The following is a 17249-nucleotide window of genomic DNA, read 5'->3' on the forward strand; positions in this document are numbered from 1 at the left end:
CTCCCTCCACTCACTCCCTCCAGACTCCAACCACACCCTTTCCCCTCCCTCCTCCACCCTTTTCCTCCCTCTTCTCACCCCACAATGCTCACTCCCTCCTCTCACCTTCACCCTTCCCCTACCGCTTCCCACCTCACCCCGCTCACTCCCTCCTCCCACCCCCACCATCTCTATCTTTCACGAAAGTAAGCATTTAATTATTTTCAAAAGGGTTGTTAATAATTAACCAAAAAACCCAATTTTAATTAATGCATTCCCTTGGAGTTCCTTGAGTATTCATGCAAAGTTTGGGGCCGTAAGGTTTAATGGTTTTGGAGTTATGGAGGAGACACACACTGACATTTATTAGTCGAGATTGCAGAGCACGTCCCTCTGGCTTGATGGTTTTCATGACTCGATGCTGGTGCTCTTTCCAAATCAGTGAATGCTCTGTTTAGATTTAGACTCTCCTGATAGCGGGAGACATGTATGCAGATCCTATGGTGAGCAGTTGCTTGCATAAATCATTGTTTAATATTGTAACTATAGTAATGGGTCATTCATGATGATGAATTTATGATGGGATTGGGGGGATGGGGAACAAGGAAATATAATTATGAGCTGTAATGCAGGAGAAGGCCATTTGGCCCATCATGCCTGTGCCATATCAACGCCACATAAATTCAATGCATCAGTTAAGTGTCTCTTGGTGGGGGGAGATGGGCAGGTGTGGAGGAAGGAGGAAGAGTGGGTTGGAAAACAGTATGACAGGCACAGAACAGTGGGGTAGGGTATTGTGAAGATGTTCGTACAGATCTTCACGTGTTTATTGGTGGTAATTTCATTAGTCAGTGGTACTGGGATGGAAAGCCTGGTGTTGGCTTAGTGGTTAGCGTGGCGGCTTGGGATCCTAGGGTCCTGAGTTCAAGCCCCGGTGGCCACTGAATTAAAATACACCAGGAGGTTGACTCAGCCTCTCATCCTTCCGAGGTCGGCAAAATAAGTACCAGTGTACTGGTGAGGGGGACACTGCATCAGCAGCATCGCCGTGTCCCAACCAATGATGCAACCAGCAGCCACAGGCTGCACTCGATAGAGAGAGACTGGGATGGAGCCATTGCCACGGTTTAAATAATAGTCAGTCATAAAAAATGATTCTAGGGTAAAGATTTTATAACAGTATCTGGTGGTCAGTAACCACAGTGAACAGTTTGGATATGTACTTATAAAACTCATTGACACCCTCCTGCCCTACCAACCCTCAAAGAAAAATCAATACTAGCCCTTTTTATCAAGCTGAGAATAATATGCCTCACTTGTGGTGATACTCCTAAAAGCAAAAGGAATTTGCTTTCATCTTATAAATATTTTCAATGGTTTATGTGTTTTTTAACCTTATTCTCTCACAGCTGAAACATAGCACCTTGAGGCCCAACATTTTTGGTGTAGGTACTTCAAAGTCTGGGCAAGCTTTTAAGCTGCCAACCGTTGGCCTTGGTGTCCATTTTGAGACCACCAACAGCTGCTATAAAATGTACTGTATATTGGGATGTTGGGTCAGGCAGTGCTGCCACCGGCCCACAGGCAAAAGGCAGCCACCACTAGGCCAATAATTCCATTGCTTTTCAATGTCCAACACGTCACAAAACCACCGCCAGGAAAGTCTCACAAAGCCGGACAGTACTGGGTAGCCCCTGCTAGTATACTATAATGAAGTGAACATGAAAGCGCTCTTTGTAAACAAAGGCACAGGCATCACAAAGCAACCCAAAATCTTTCTCGTTCAATCACAGTGTTTGAGGTATCATTACGTTACAGTTGAACATGATTTCTTTACACTGTCTGACACGCATTGCCTGCGTTGCCCCCTTCACTCCCCCCCACCTCCCCCCTCTCCCCCACCTGAATTACCTTGACATGCAATTGAAATCTGAGTCCTATCCAGGTTCCTCCTGATGACTTCATCTTTGCTTTTTGCTTGTTCAGGTTCCTTCTGATGACTCCAATGCAGTTCCTATTTTATTTGGTCTTCCATTTGATTTGAATTTAATTTTTTTAATTACAAATTTGCCGCCACAAGAGTTGGCTCACACCAAGTCCCTCTCAAGACTGTGCGGGGTAAGTATTCTATGAATACCATCTAGTTCTTGTGAATGTGACTGCATTTGGCTCTGAGTTTCAGTTGTTGCTGATGGATGTTGCTATTTCCCTGAGTAGCCTTCATGATGTTTATGGTGAAATGATTTGGTGTCTTTATCTGCCACCTCTGAAGCCGTGCCAATCGTACATACAAGCCTTGTTTTTTTCAAAACCAAGTCTTTCTCGATAATTATTTTGAATGAGCTCAGCATGTAAAGTACTCACCAATTGGTCTTGCGGGGCAGAGTTCAGATATTGTGAAAAACTAGAATGATCAAATATTCACTTGCAACAGTGCACCTTGTATAACTGGCATCCTTTATGATGTAATTTGCCTCTGGGTGGTCAAGCTTTGTAAGAATTTTCAGGAGCATCTTTTAAGACATCCCCAGTGTTTGCCGCCCTAAGGTCCACGTCAAAATTTAATAGGATTTTGAATCGATCACACTGATGATGTTATATTTTTCTGCAAGTTCATCATGTAGTTTGCCTTTTAGCACAGCACTCAAAGTCATCTAGAGTTTTGTCAAACTCTGTGAACTTCCAGAAACTAGTTCCATTATCGATTCTCAAGGTGTTTCACTCAATAGAGAAAACAAAGTTTCACTCAAAAAAAACAACAACAGCAGCAATGCATATAAAACTACTGACTTGCAACAACTGTACATTTCATTCCAATACATATGGAGATAGGAGATTTAAAAAAAAAATATATATATATATATATATATATATATATATATATATATATATATATATATCACTTAATAAACAAGAATAGGAAGAGAAAAGAAAGAATAGACTGTAATTAAGAAATAAAAGGATTTAAAAAGAGAAGAGAAAAGGCAAGATAAAATAGAAGACAAAGAGGGCAGAAAGAGAAAAAGGGGAGAAGAAAGAGAGGCCAAAGGGAAGAGAGGACAAAAAAACAGAAAATGGAAGAGAAGATTTCTTCTTTAATGGGCACAATTATTCCCACGTCCTTGTGGGGTTGGTCGGGGGAAGCTTGGTCCAAGTGTTTCATGAACTGGCTGGCCAGGCCTGACGTTCGACTAAGGTTGGTGCTGGAATTTGTAATTTGTTCATGATGGCGGCGATAGCTCGCTTACTCTTCACGAAGAACACCGTGGGCTCTTTAACGTCCACCAATGAATGCCAGCAGAGGGGACGGTAGTTTCATGTCCAACAGAGGGACGGGACACACATTGATGAATCATCCTGCCGTGAAACACCAGGATGACAGTTTATAGCTGGACTGAGATGCAAACCCCAGCGAGATCGCTTAGATAGCCGGACCAAGGGAAGAGAGGACAAAAAAAAAAAAAAAACGAAAACGAAAGAGAACAAAAGGCGAGAGAAAAGAGAAGACAAAAGGGAAGAGTAAAGGTAATACTAAAAAACAAACAAAAGGGATAGGATGAGTAAAGAGAAGACAGAAATAGCAGAGAAAAGAGAAGAGAAGCTCATGGGTATAAAGCTTTAGTGATTTGCTTCAGTTTAAGATTTGCATTCTCAGACATGCTTTCATGCTTTTGTCCTCAGAGAAGGACGTGCCAGAATGTGACAGATCTTAACTTGCATTGAGATCTTTATAGAAGGATAATCCGACTAGAAAGGGATTTGTTCTCATTTTAGAAACATTATAATAATATACTGCAGCGCGGTGCTGAAAACGCTGATAACGATATGCAGGTGTCTCACATTAATAATAGGTGTGGCGATGGACTCACAGCTGTCAGGAAGCAGAATAAGACATGGAAATGGGGTTTTTACTTACAGCTCCCAAATTTAAGAGGACAGGCATGTGCATCCATTGGGAAATCTTCAAGCTGCATTGGACATTCTGCTTTGATGGTAAGCCTAGTGAAGACAAGAACACGGACAATGGGGGGAAAAAGGTAAAGATAAGACGCAGAGAAACACTTGTGCAGTAAAATAGTTGTTCCAAGCATCATCACCGTCATCATAATATTTATGACCCACCGCAATCACAATCATTCTGTTGAATGTTTTAAGGACAACACTCCCAAATCACCCCCACAAAAGCATAGGAGATACCTCAGCTTCTGAGCTATCTGCTCCTGGGTTTGATTATTCGTGAAATAAAATTTCAAGTAAAAATAATTTCTCATGAAATTCCAACAGAGAAAGTGGGCGCTGCATCTTGGAGTACGTGATCCTGTGGGCGGAGGGATAAAATAAACTCTCCTGCTTTAATTCAGGTTGTGGATTGTCAATGTCCTGTAACACTGAAAAAGAGGAGTCCATTGTGTACACTCGCAAGATGAATTCCCTGTTTGGGGTTAGCCGGATAATGAGGATGACCTGCATTGCAGTAGGTGTGTGGGAATCATAGGATGTGGTTATGGACGGTACAGGCACCATGATGGCCTTCACCTGTGTATTAATTACCATGCAAAATCACTTTGTGAATTAAATAAACATTCATATTCCACCGTAAGTTAATGTCATATCCTGTCAAGGTGTTGCCATCATTCTTTTCTAAATTGCATATTGGAGGGTGGTTATACTAATCTCAATGAAAATTCCAGGAATGATTAATCTCTGAAGCTGGGAAAGAAAACAAACAATAAAATAGGGAACTCAAGCCAGTAATCTGTAGTGTCATCGTGAGTAAATCATTAATGAGTAATGTGTTTGGAAAGGCATATGAAACTGTCAAGAAATTCATTAAAATATTCACCAATGAACGATATAATTAATTGGTTAATCAAGGCACGTTAAGCCTTTTTCATTGATATCTTTAGAAAGCGACACCTCATCGCAATGAAATCTTAAAAGATTCCACAATTCCTCATCCCAGAATATCCTACTGGCATAATTATGCATTATTACTTCTGACTCATAAATTGCATCATGCTGTGAATCAAAAATGAAGTGTGGTCTCATTAGATATTAATCATGCTAATCATGACACATTGCAGTGCTTGCATTTCTTTACAAACCTTCAATGAACAAATTGATTGTACTCTTCTCTGCTTGTTGGTTGTTTTATTATCAGATTTTTCGAACTCAAAGAATGCGATGTTATTAAAGGATGCTTTTCATCATGTCTTTCTGTTTCACCGATAATGCAACAGAATGGTGGTGGGCCTTTCCTTCGTATCAAATTCCATCAATTGGCTAAAACTCTTCTTAACTCGCTGTTGTAGATTGATGGTGAAGCCTGGTGTTAGCTTAACAGCTAATGTGGCTGGTTTAAGATCTTAGGGTCGAGAGTTCAAGCCCCTGCTGTTCTACTGAACTAACACCGGGTGGGTTGACTCAGCCTGTCATCCATCTGAGGTCAGCAAAATGAGTACCAGCTTTCTGGAAATAGGGAGCACTGCATCAGTGGCACAGCAGCACTTCCAGCAAGGATACAACCAGCAGCCACCGGCTGCATATGCAATAATAAACTGTGATGGCGACACTACTTTTCTGTTCCACCAAGTCAATCACAACCTAAAAGCAGTGTATTTGCTATTTGTTGAGCTTAAAGAAAATTAAAGGTCAAATTAAATGAGAGTGTCTGATCAACCTTATAGATGTAACAGCTTTAGGGATTTCTATATTCACTAACAGCCTGAAAACCACATCTTTTTCTTTCCTTTGTCACAGTATAGCTCCAGTGAGTATATGTTCTGCAATCGATTTGGTTTCACATTTTGGACTGAACTTTATTGGGTTGCTCCTATTCAACTTTGTAAAGTCATTCATTCGCAAGTCATTGGAGTATCGATGACGGCTCATGCTGGTCATGTCAACTTTGGAATCTGTTCCACTGAATGCACAAGCCATTGTTCTTAGTCTTAACACTGAGGACATAAAGGGTGTTTTTAATGTGCCAAGATAAACTAGTGGAAGGCTTGTCTGTGTATTACCGATTAACTCAAGGCTGTAACTGAACTCTTCTTAAACCTTATTATGAACTTTCCACTGTCTCTTGTTCTGATGGTCACAAAACTTCTGATTCTCCTGTCATTTCTTTTGCATATTCCAGCCTCATGTTGTCTTCTTTCGATTCCTTAACTGGACTTCACAATCTCATTTTCTTCTTGTTCCTTGCTGCAATCGCAAACCCAGCGAAAGCTCAATTGTCCCACTTGTTGCCACTCTCTTTCCACCACTGTCGGGGGTCACCTTCCTGCTCTCTCTTCCACAGTGATGGCCAGCCCAGGAGAGGGTCTTCCCCCTGTGAGGGGATAAATTTGCTGGGTGTCACTCAGATAGCTCAGTTGGCAGAGCATTGGTGAAGTTAGCTAGATATGTTGGGTTTGATTCTCAATCTGAGCGCTTAGTTTCCTCACACATCCAAAACTTCATGATTTTCAATCCTGTCACAGCCGAATATAAAGGTCGTGGACAAAAAAAGGGAAACACCTGGGTAAATAAAGGACAATAAGCATATTGAAAGCAACGGCTTCCACACAAGTGTGCCCCATCTGTCAATTAAGCAAATAACATCCATGCATGCTTCGGGTCATTTATAAAAATGCGAGGCCTGGTTGCCTATAATTATGGCTAGCATGGCTGCAAGAGACCACTTCAGTGACTTTAAAAGAGTTGATTGTTGGGGAACATTTGGCAGGAGCTTCAGTGACAAAGACAGCTCAGCTTGCTGGTGTTTCACGAGCAACAGCGTCTAAGGTGATGTCGCCATGGAACTCCGAGGGAAAGACATCATCAGTAAAGGTCAACAGCGGGTGGAAGCGCATACTCCAGGATTGTGATATCCATTCGTTAATTCAAAGTGCAAGGGAAAGCAGGTAAGCAACTGCAGAACAATTGACTAAAATTTCAACCTGGGTGCGAGCAGCCAGTTTCATCAAAAACGGTCCACCAATATCTCCACAGAGCAGGATACCATAGTCAGGTGGCAGTGCGCAAACTTCTCATCACATGTGGTAATACACTTTTTTCGAGGACAGTAGTGGAAAGAGGACAGGTAATGGACTACTGAGCAGTGGAGAAATGTGATATGGTCAGATGAATCATCCTTCACCATGTTCTCGACAAACGGACGTTCTCGACACATGCACCAACATAAAGAACTACAACCCTGAGTGCTTGGTTGCACCAGTGGAAGGTTCTGGTGTTTCTGTAATGTTGTGGGGCACATTTTCCTGGCATGGTTTAGGAGCAGCTATTCCCTCAGAAGGCAAGGTCAATGCTAATTGTTACTTCATGTGACTGAGTGATCATCTTCACCCCATGTAGCAGCATTTCTTTCCTGCCAGAAGGGGTGTCTTCCAGAATGGCAATGCCCCCATCCAAGCACGTGTAGTCACCCAATTATTTTATGAGCATGACACGGACACACATACATACATATATATCGACTCCTCACATGCTCTTCGAGCTGAAGAAGCTCAATAAAGCAACCATGAAAGAGCTACCCAAGGTAAGCCCTTTGCTGTTTCAAACCCTTCCCAGAGTTCCTTCACAGCTGTAAAGATGTTCACAAATAGAACACACATCAGTATCCCAGTGCTACACACCCCCTCAGCTGCCCGACCGGTTTCATCACTTGCTGGTGACTTCTCAGTGAAAGTGCAGACAGAAATGCATGCCAATGAGGCTCCCAAGCATGTACCACATGCAAACATCAAAATAAGTCATGTGTTGACTTATTTTGACGTTGAAAGTACGTTTATGGTTCATCAATGTGTGTGCACACATTGATAACCGCCATATTCATGCATATATATGTATATATATATATATATATATATATATATATATATATATATATATATATATATATATATATATATAAACTGTATATACATAGACTCCTCAAATGCTCTTCTCGCCAAAGAAGCTGCATAAAGCAACTATGAAAGGCCATCCAAGGTAAGCCCTTTGCTGCTTTAAACCCTTCTCAGTGTTTCTCAACAGCTATATATCGACATTCATAAATAATACATGCAATAGCAACCCAATGCTACACACACCCCAGCCGTCGGGCCGGTTTCATCACTTGTTCGCAAATCATCAGCACGCAGACAGAAACACTAAGGCTCCTAAATATGTTCCACATCTAAATGTCAATTTAAACAGCCAACATATAAATGAAAAAACAAAGTCCCACTCGTATCTCTCACATGTGAATGCAGAGAATAACCAAATTAGCTCTCACCTCATCAATTAAACCCAGGTGGCTGATATTACATAAATAAATCGACTCATCCCATGCTCTTCTTGCCGAAGAAGCTGCAGGTTGCCTTTCATGGCAATATATATATATATATATATATATATATATATATATATATATATATATATATATATATATATATATACTATATATATATATATATATATATACTATATATATATATATATATATATATATATATATATATATATATATATATATATATATATATGCATACATACACATGGGCATATATACAGAGAGGAAAGGGAGAGGAAAGGGAGAGGAAAGGGAGAGGAAAGGGAGAGGAAAGGGGGGGGAGGAGGACAGGGAGAGGGGTCAGAGAGAGCGGTGTGGGAGAAAGGCCATCTGACCATAAAGTGGTGTGGGAGACAGGGAGAGAAGTGGCAGAGAGGGAGAGGGGTGTGAGAGAAAGGGATAGGGGTGAGAGAGAGAGAGAGAGAGAGAGAGAGAGAGAGAGAGAGAGAGAGAGAGAGAGAGAGAGAGAGAGAGAGAGAGAGAGAGAGATATATATATATATATATATATATATATATATATATATATATATATATATATATATATATATATATATATATATATATATATATATATATATATGAGAGAGGCAGAAGGGAGGGAAGAGTGGGGGAATTCTGGTAGATATGATGCCCAGTTTAACATCCATCTGAGAGATAGCACACACATTGATGAACCACCCTACTTGTGACACACTGGGATCACTGGGTAAGGATTCTAACCCAGACGAGATCGCTTAGAGCGAGCGTGCATTCCTCTTTGCTATTCTGCCATGTGGCGATTCATTGCTTTATATAACTCATTGTAATAATCTAATTTATTTTGCCTTCCCAACTCTGGTATCGAACCGCGGTTTCGCCATCGAAGCTTGAAGAGCCAGCACCAAGTGGCTTCACTCGCTCCACACAAAATGGTTGAAGAAGCTTTTAAAAATGAAACATTAATTTTTTATAAGCATTTAGCTATGCCAAAGTGATGGGTCGGAGATGAAAGAGGATCATACAAAAAGGGGAAACGTAGTGAAAAATAAAATTGAACATTTTCAGTGAGCCAGCTATCGCCCGATGCACCGCAGAATAACGCAGGGCCAAATGCGGGTGAGTGGCCCCTGAACTCTGCTCAAGTCGATCGAGATACAGTACTCGGTGACATGCAAATATTGAAGAGTGCTAGCCAAGTGGCTTAAGCACTCAAGGAAGCACTCCAATGAAATGGTTGATAAGGCACAGCTGGCTTGTAAAGCGATAAGTGATTGCCGATCCATCATATTAGTAAACATGTCCTGGAGACACCAAAATGTCAAATATGTCCGAATTAGACAAATGAACACTTTTTCTTTTTAGCAGTTGGAACTGCTGCTAGGTTCAATTCTGGAGCTTAGCTTTTGTAAGTCGGTTTGGTTTAAGAGATTCTGGAAGTTCTGGCATGTGTGGAAACTAAATACAGCCATGAATGCTGGTGTCTCCGGGTGTTTATAAACATTGCAATGTATCCAGCGATTTGTGAGTATGATGAACATGCATTCCATGATATGAGTGAGGAAAGTGAAAAAAACAAACAAACTCTGGTTAATAAATCATTGCGGCCTGTTCCCACTCAAGGCATTGTTGAGCAGGCTGAAAAAAAAATGGTGAATTAAAACCCCAGTAAGGGAGAGCAAGGTAACCTGGATGCACCTTATGACGCCAACAATGGAGAGAAAGGTGGTTGAGGATATGCCTGATAAAGAATATAATGAAATAAGCCGTTAATCATCTTCAAAAGGGGTGTTTTAATCAACCCAAACACCCAATATTCACTTAGGCACTTCCTTGGAGTTCCCCGAGTATGCATGCAAAGATTCAGGCTGCGAGGTTTCATGGTTTTGGAGTTATGGAGGACACACACACACACACACACACACACACACACACACACACACACACACACACACACACACACACACACACACACACACTTCGGGATTGGCAAGTAGGACGCTATCGTGATGTGATCATCATCATGATGTTGGTCCAAGTCAGGAGAATTTCATAATTGCATTAATACTTTTCCCGACTGCTTAATAACATTAATGGTGCTTCCCGGTTGTGATTGGTGAATGTAGCACAATGCATTCATGTGGCAAATAGCACTTGTTGGAGCCAAATACAATCTGGCCTATACAATATATGTATATACATACATACATACATTTGTATATACATATACACCAGATGTAGTGGCGTGCGCCTGCAATCCGGCAACTCAGAGGCTTGGGTTGGAGGATCGCTTGAGGACAGGAGCTCTGTGCTGGGACGCGCTATGAGAGGGTGTAGGGCAGCCCGGAATCATGGCGAAACCCAATCCTTATCCCTGTGTCGTAAGAGGCGACCAGGGTTGCGTCAGGAAGAGCATCCAGCGTAAAACCTATGCCAAATCAGTATGTGGATCATAACGGATGATCCGCTGTGGCAACCCCTAACGGGAGTAGCCAAAAGAAGAAGAAGATATACATATACATCAGACACACCTCCTGACTGTTATGGTGAGCATCGCCACAGATTATGTCTCACACGGTAAAACCACGTAATCCACAAAGAACAACTATCCGTCTGCCACCCAAATGATTGTTCCCGCTAATGCAAACCATTCATGATGACCAATCACAGTTTAATGTTGGAAGAAATCTCCAAGGATGCATGCATATTAAATGTTTCAGTATGTACGACTTTACATACTGATCTCAAATTATCAAAGTTCATGTAATATCCTGTCAAGTCACAAATGTGCAACAAACAGTGTGACCACTCCTCATTTTCATAAATGCCAAGGTAAGCCAATGAAAAAAGCCAAGAATTCACAAGGTTTCGGAAAAGCGATGATAATAGAAAACCTATACGCCAAGAAAACCTATAGAAAACCAAGGCGCCAAGGTGAACAACGAATAGTGAAGATCTTGTGAAAAAAGCCAAGGAGTGGTCACACTGGCAACAAATGCTGATGGACAACCAAAAAGCTGCACAATTCTCCATGTCTCAGAACATGGTGCCCAGGATTATAGCGAATGGACAAGTTTGTGAACGCCACGTGACTATGGACAAAACCTGGATACCTTTTCTTCCATTCAAAAACTACAGACAGTCGGTACAGTAGAAGCGTTCACTCACCTCGAACAAATAACCTTTTTGTGCAAGGATTAGCCAGGAAGATGATGATGGTCATCCTTTGGTATGCTTGTGGCATCATCCTTACACATTGTATTCCAAAATGGGACAGCTGTTCCATGTAATAATTACCATTAGGTGTTGGACAACCCGTTTATGTCAGCAATGCAGAAATGTCCAGAACTTGTATCGTCAGGGTTTCACTTCCATCATGACAATACTCTCACCAGGTGCATAGATGGAGCTGCTCATATACAAGAAATCTTCAGAGTAGCACAATGAACTGTTGCACCATCCATCATATTCACTGGACCTTGCGACAGTGACTTCTGGTTATTTCCAAAAATAAAAGACTGCCTTTGTGGTTACAACCTCCCCTCAAGGTCATGGTTGGCATCAATGATTTATGAGTGAGTGAGCTATACATACCTCTGAAGAAACCTTTACAAGTATTTACGTCAAGGGTCGACAGGTGCCAGGTAAAGCACTCCTTGGGGATTATGTTGAGAAGTGAAGTATGTGTCCCATTTGTAACTCTTACATGCTTCTTCAAAAAAAACCTAACACACACACACATACACACACACACACACACACACACACACACACACACACACACACACACACACACACACACACACACACACACACACACATAGAGGGGGCTGCAAAAGTAGGTATACAGTAATGAAAACAAGTACAGTTCTTACTGTATATCTACTTTTGCAGCCCCCTGTATATACACACACAAGCAAATACAACCCGTTGCTTCTCTGACGGTGGTGTCAAGGGGAGGGGGTTGGAGAAAGTGAAAGGCAGAGAGAGGACGGAGGGAGGGGAAGCTTGAAGTGGGTGAAGAAGGGGAAGCTAGGAAGTGGGGTGGAGGTGGGAGCGCAATGCCTCAAGAAACGTTGCTATACACTGCGAGAGGGAGGGGTGAAAGAGAGAGAAAGACAGAGAGAGAGAGAACGAGAGAGAGAGAGAGAATGAGAGAGAGAGAGAGAACGAGAGAGAGAGAGAGAACGAGAGAGAGAGAGAGAACGAGAGAGAGAGAGAGAACGAGAGAGAGAGAGAGAACGAGAGAGAGAGAGAGAACGAGAGAGAGAGAGAGAGAACGAGAGAGAGAGAGAGAACGAGAGAGAGAGAGAGAACGAGAGAGAGAGAGAGAGAACGAGAGAGAGAGAGAGAGAGAACGAGAGAGAGAGAGAGAGAACGAGAGAGAGAGAGAGAGAACGAGAGAGAGAGAGAGAACGAGAGAGAGAGAGAGAACGAGAGAGAGAGAGAGAACGAGAGAGAGAGAGAACGAGAGAGAGAGAGAACGAGAGAGAGAGAGAGAACGAGAGAGAGAGAGAGAGAACGAGAGAGAGAACGAGAGAGAGAGAGAGAGAGAACGAGAGAGAGAGAGAGAATGAGAGAGAGAGAGAGAGAACGAGAGAGAGAGAGAGAGAACGAGAGAGAGAGAACGAGAGAGAGAGAACGAGAGAGAGAGAGAACGAGAGAGAGAGAGAACGAGAGAGAGAACGAGAGAGAGAACGAGAGAACGAGAGAACGAGAGAACGAGAGAACGAGAGAACGAGAGAACGAGAGAACGAGAGAGAGAGAGAGAGAGAGAGAGAGAGAGAGAGAGAGAGAGAGAGAACGAGAGAGAGAGAGAAAGAGAGAGAGAGAGAGAGAGAGAGAGAGAGAGAGAGAGAGAGAGAGAGAGAGAACGATAGAAGTGTGGGAGGAGAGTGCTGCATTTTATTCGGAGGGGGGAGTGAGGAAGGGACAAATAGAGAGTGGGGATGGAGTGGAGGAGGAAAAAAGAAAAGATAGGTAAGGGGTGGAGGTGGCGTAGGCAGATCGTGTTTATTTGTATTTTCTCCTTATTACGATCAGTTTTTTTTTTCACCACTTTTCCCTCCATCCTCCTTCCATCCCTCCCAACTCTATCATCTGTTTCATGTCTTAAAATATATATTTTTTTAAATGATTAAAAAAACCAACCTTTTCCCTTCTCACCTTATACCTCACATAACCATGTGACTTCCTGTACTGACTTCTTCCTTCTCCTCCCTAAGTCTCCGTCGAGTCTGGCATTTCACTCAGGCTGGCTGGCAGGGTCTTCAAGCAGCAATCAAACTTCTAGACTGGTCTCCCATCTATAGTTTCTCTGACATCAACTCATCCTAGGAATTCTTTCAAAGAATTCAAAAGAATTCTTTCAAAGAATTTCAAAGAATTCTAGAATTCAAAAGACATTTGCTCTCACGCACAGATTTATCCCCTCTCATCTTCAGTTGTCTTACCCTTCATCTCACCCATTGTACACTCAAGCTTGTGGAAAGGCAGTTGTCCTGAAACAACTTGCCTTTGCCTCATGGAAGGCAAATCCTCCTGAAGGCAATCTCAGTTCCTTCCACAAAGCTCAGAACAAGTGTGTTTACCTTCAGGAGAACCAGGAAACAACATCTTTCTAATGTCAAGTCTGAACTCTCAAACTGTCTCTCCCTCCTCCAAATCCTGGTGGCGTCTAATCAAATCTGTTTCTGGTGTATGTTCCCCCTCCATCCCCTCCCTTACCTAAAATGGCCCCATAGCTGACACTGCACGTGAAAAGGCTGAATACCTAAACTCTGTGTTTGCTTCTAATTATTGTGTCCCAAACCCATTGTTTTCTGTACCCACCTTACCCAGTCTCACCCAACTGTTACTGGGGGACAGCTTGCTGTCAAACCTCGACTCAGATTTTGCAACTGGTCCAGATTATATCAGCCCTCTTGTTCTAAAAACCTGCACTGCTGCTCTTGCTCACCCTCTCTCTGTTCTGTTCACCCTCTCATTTGCCCAATGTCATCTGCCATCTGCTTGGAAATCAGCAAACATTACCGCTCTGTATGAAAAAGGTGCAAAAACAGATCCCTGCTACCACAGACCAATCAGCCTTCTCCCAATCATCAGCAAGGTTATGGAATCCATCATCTCTTCAGACATCAAATCTTTCCTCTTCTCCAATGGCTTGATTTCTGATCATCAATTTGGATTTAGACCAGGTCACTCAACCCTGGACAGGCTATGTCTGCTTTCCTAACAATGGATGGTGGTCTTAAATGTCAAACATGAGATCAGAGCCATCTCCCTGGATATATCGCGAGCTTTTGATATGGTCTTGCATCCTGCACTGCTCACCAAACACTTCTTATGGTGCCCAAGGCAATCGCCATTCATGGCTCGCGGACTTCCTCTCCTGTCGCAGTCAACACGTGGCTCTCAATGGAATTCTCTCATCTCCTTTTACCGTCCAGGCTGGAGTTCCTCAAGGCAGTGTTCTTGGCCCTGTGCTTTTTATGGTTTTCATCAATGATCTCTCAGACTCTCTGGAGAATCCTCTTTATCTCTTTGCTGATGAATCCCCCCTCTGCCATACCATATCTCAATCAGATCCCTCTGATCAGTAGGCAGCAGCCTCTTCACTCTCTGCAGACCTGGATAAAATCACAAGCTGGTCAAACACTTGCAATATGTCTTTCAATCCTGAGAAATCTCACACCCTCACCATATCTCTCCAAAAGGACAATCTGGAACCCCCTCCCCCCTCATCCACTTTCTCAACAATCCCCTTGAAGAAGTCCTTTCATTCAAGTTTTTGGGTCTTACTATCTGCCATGATCTTTCCTGAGAAAGCTACATCTCTAAGCTGGCCCCCAAAGCCAGTCGCCGACTGGGCATCCTACATCATGAAAAGTCTTTCCTTGGCATAAATGAGCTTCTAACCACTTACAAAGCTTTCCGCAGTCTGATGGAGTACTGTTCCCCCTCTGGAGTGGTGCTTCTGCCTCACACCTAGCTCGACTTCACACTGTGGAAACCAAGACGTTTAGGATCATTGGTATCTCTCGCGATGAAGCTGAGTCTTTGGGTCTCCCACTCTCTCACCTAAGGCAGGTCGGTGGTCTTTCTGTCTTCGACCATCTCTTCTCCAGCCTTTTCTCCCAGCTCTGTCTGTGATCTGTCCCCCTTTATTGACGGCGCTCAAGGTCCACCAAAAACCCTCTTCTGGTGAAACTGCTAAAATCAAGAATCACTGCTCACCTTCACTCGTTCATTCCTTTTTTCCACCTCTGGAACAAATTCCCAGACTCTCTTGAATCCCACTCTTCCCTGCAGGACTTCAAAAAGCTATTCACCACCATCTCTTATCCAAGATCTTGATCTTTACGACCCCTGTTAATCCATCCCAAACCCATCTCTGTCAAATTCCCTGTTTTTCCTTCCTGAAGGACCTTGTAGTGCCATCTTGTTTACCCCTTGTACCCCACCCCATCCCTCTTCCTTTCAACAGATATCCAATTGTCTTTGTTCCCCACTATTTTGTGCTTCCCTCTCCCACCCCTCTTGTCTCCTGCTTTGTTATATGCTTCTGTGTATTAGCTCTAACACAGTTTCTCTCATTAATGCAAGCATGAGTGACCCAGGACATTTTGACCTGCAGGCAAAATTTTTGGTCTTGCAGCCTAAAATTCACATGAATGTGTTTTTGGTTGTGTTTATCATCCCAGTAAGAAAATGTCTTAATAAATTATCTCATTTTACACTTATAAAGTGGAGTCATTGCTGCAGAAAATATAAAATAAATGCTTTATAACAGGATATATTTACATTGGTTTGTGGAGCATGTACGTTTATTTATGCAGATCACAGAGTGCATGTGTCGTGACACTGCGTGTTCTGAAGTCGTTTCTGCTGGAGCCATTTTTGATGGATGTGTGTCACATTTATCGCTCCGGAGAATTATATGAAATACACCAAACTGGCAACGAGCGTGTGGGGTTTTGAGAGGTGCGAGAAACACGTCAGAACCTGTGAGATTTGAGAAAGGGCCTGAAACGTAGGTGGAATGACTCATCCGTATAATCTGCAAGACTGTTTTGAAGCTGAAACCTCTGAGATGCAAAACTCTGAATGAATGATTTGACATGACCTTGACTGTGTGAAGTTTGAAGTTGATGCACTGCTGCCTCATTACTGCATTGAAAGGGAAGTTAATGGCAATAATTTATCATTGTGTGTGTAACTATTGGTGAGATATATCGGCCCTATTGATGCTTTTAAACTTGGCACTGACTGGAAGACAAACACAGAGAGAGTTCAACAGTTTTTGCTATTCGTGAAATTCCCAATCAGAAGGAACTATCGACGTTTCTAACCCTTATTGGAGGAAAAATGTATAGCTTGTTACTCAACAAAGTATCACCAGATAAACCAGCAGACGAGTCACATGTTCCATCCATCCACCAGGACCATACTCTGTGTAGAACGTTGGTGCTGCCGAAGCAGTCTCCTTGGCTATCGGGCACAATCCTGGATGGGTCACCACTCCCATACAGGATACCAGCAAGCTGGCACTCATTTTGCCGACCTCGGAAGGATGACAGGCAGAGTCAACCCCACCTGGTATTAATTCAACAGAATTGTGGTATTTGAACGCAGGATCCTAGGATACCAAGCCCACCACCCCCACCATTAAACTAACACCAGGCAGAGTCACATGTTGACATGATCAAATTGGTGGATGGTCATTTTTATATGAAGCCACAAGTGATAGCAGAAAGGTTCCGATTTCACAAGAGGGATAGAAAGAGAATTGGTGAATTTGTAGCTGAACTGCGAAAGTTTTCTGAGTATTGTGAATTCAAAGGCTTAAGTGCGATACTTGGATCAAGTTCTGAATCGGTTCAATGGTAGTTGTTGGCTGAACAGCTGTTAAAAAGCGGTCAAAACGGCAGAAGCTATGGAAATGACTGCTGAAG

General features: G+C 42.6%; 1 protein-coding gene across 1 annotated transcript in view; it reads right to left on the reverse strand.

The window, feature by feature from the left end:
- Positions 1-17249, reverse strand: part of LOC147014135 (gamma-aminobutyric acid receptor subunit alpha-2-like) — a 287780-nt gene that overhangs the window by 103542 nt on the left and 166989 nt on the right. Inside the window, exon 7 of the mRNA XM_085851834.1 lies at positions 3896-3978. Within this exon, the coding sequence (XP_085707960.1) occupies positions 3896-3978 (83 nt within the window). The remainder of the gene's footprint in view (positions 1-3895; positions 3979-17249) is intronic.

This window comes from Eptatretus burgeri, chromosome 13 (genome assembly GCF_056783735.1).
Source record: "Eptatretus burgeri isolate ZD-2024b chromosome 13, Ebu_testis_v1, whole genome shotgun sequence".
NCBI lineage: Eukaryota > Metazoa > Chordata > Myxini > Myxiniformes > Myxinidae > Eptatretus > Eptatretus burgeri.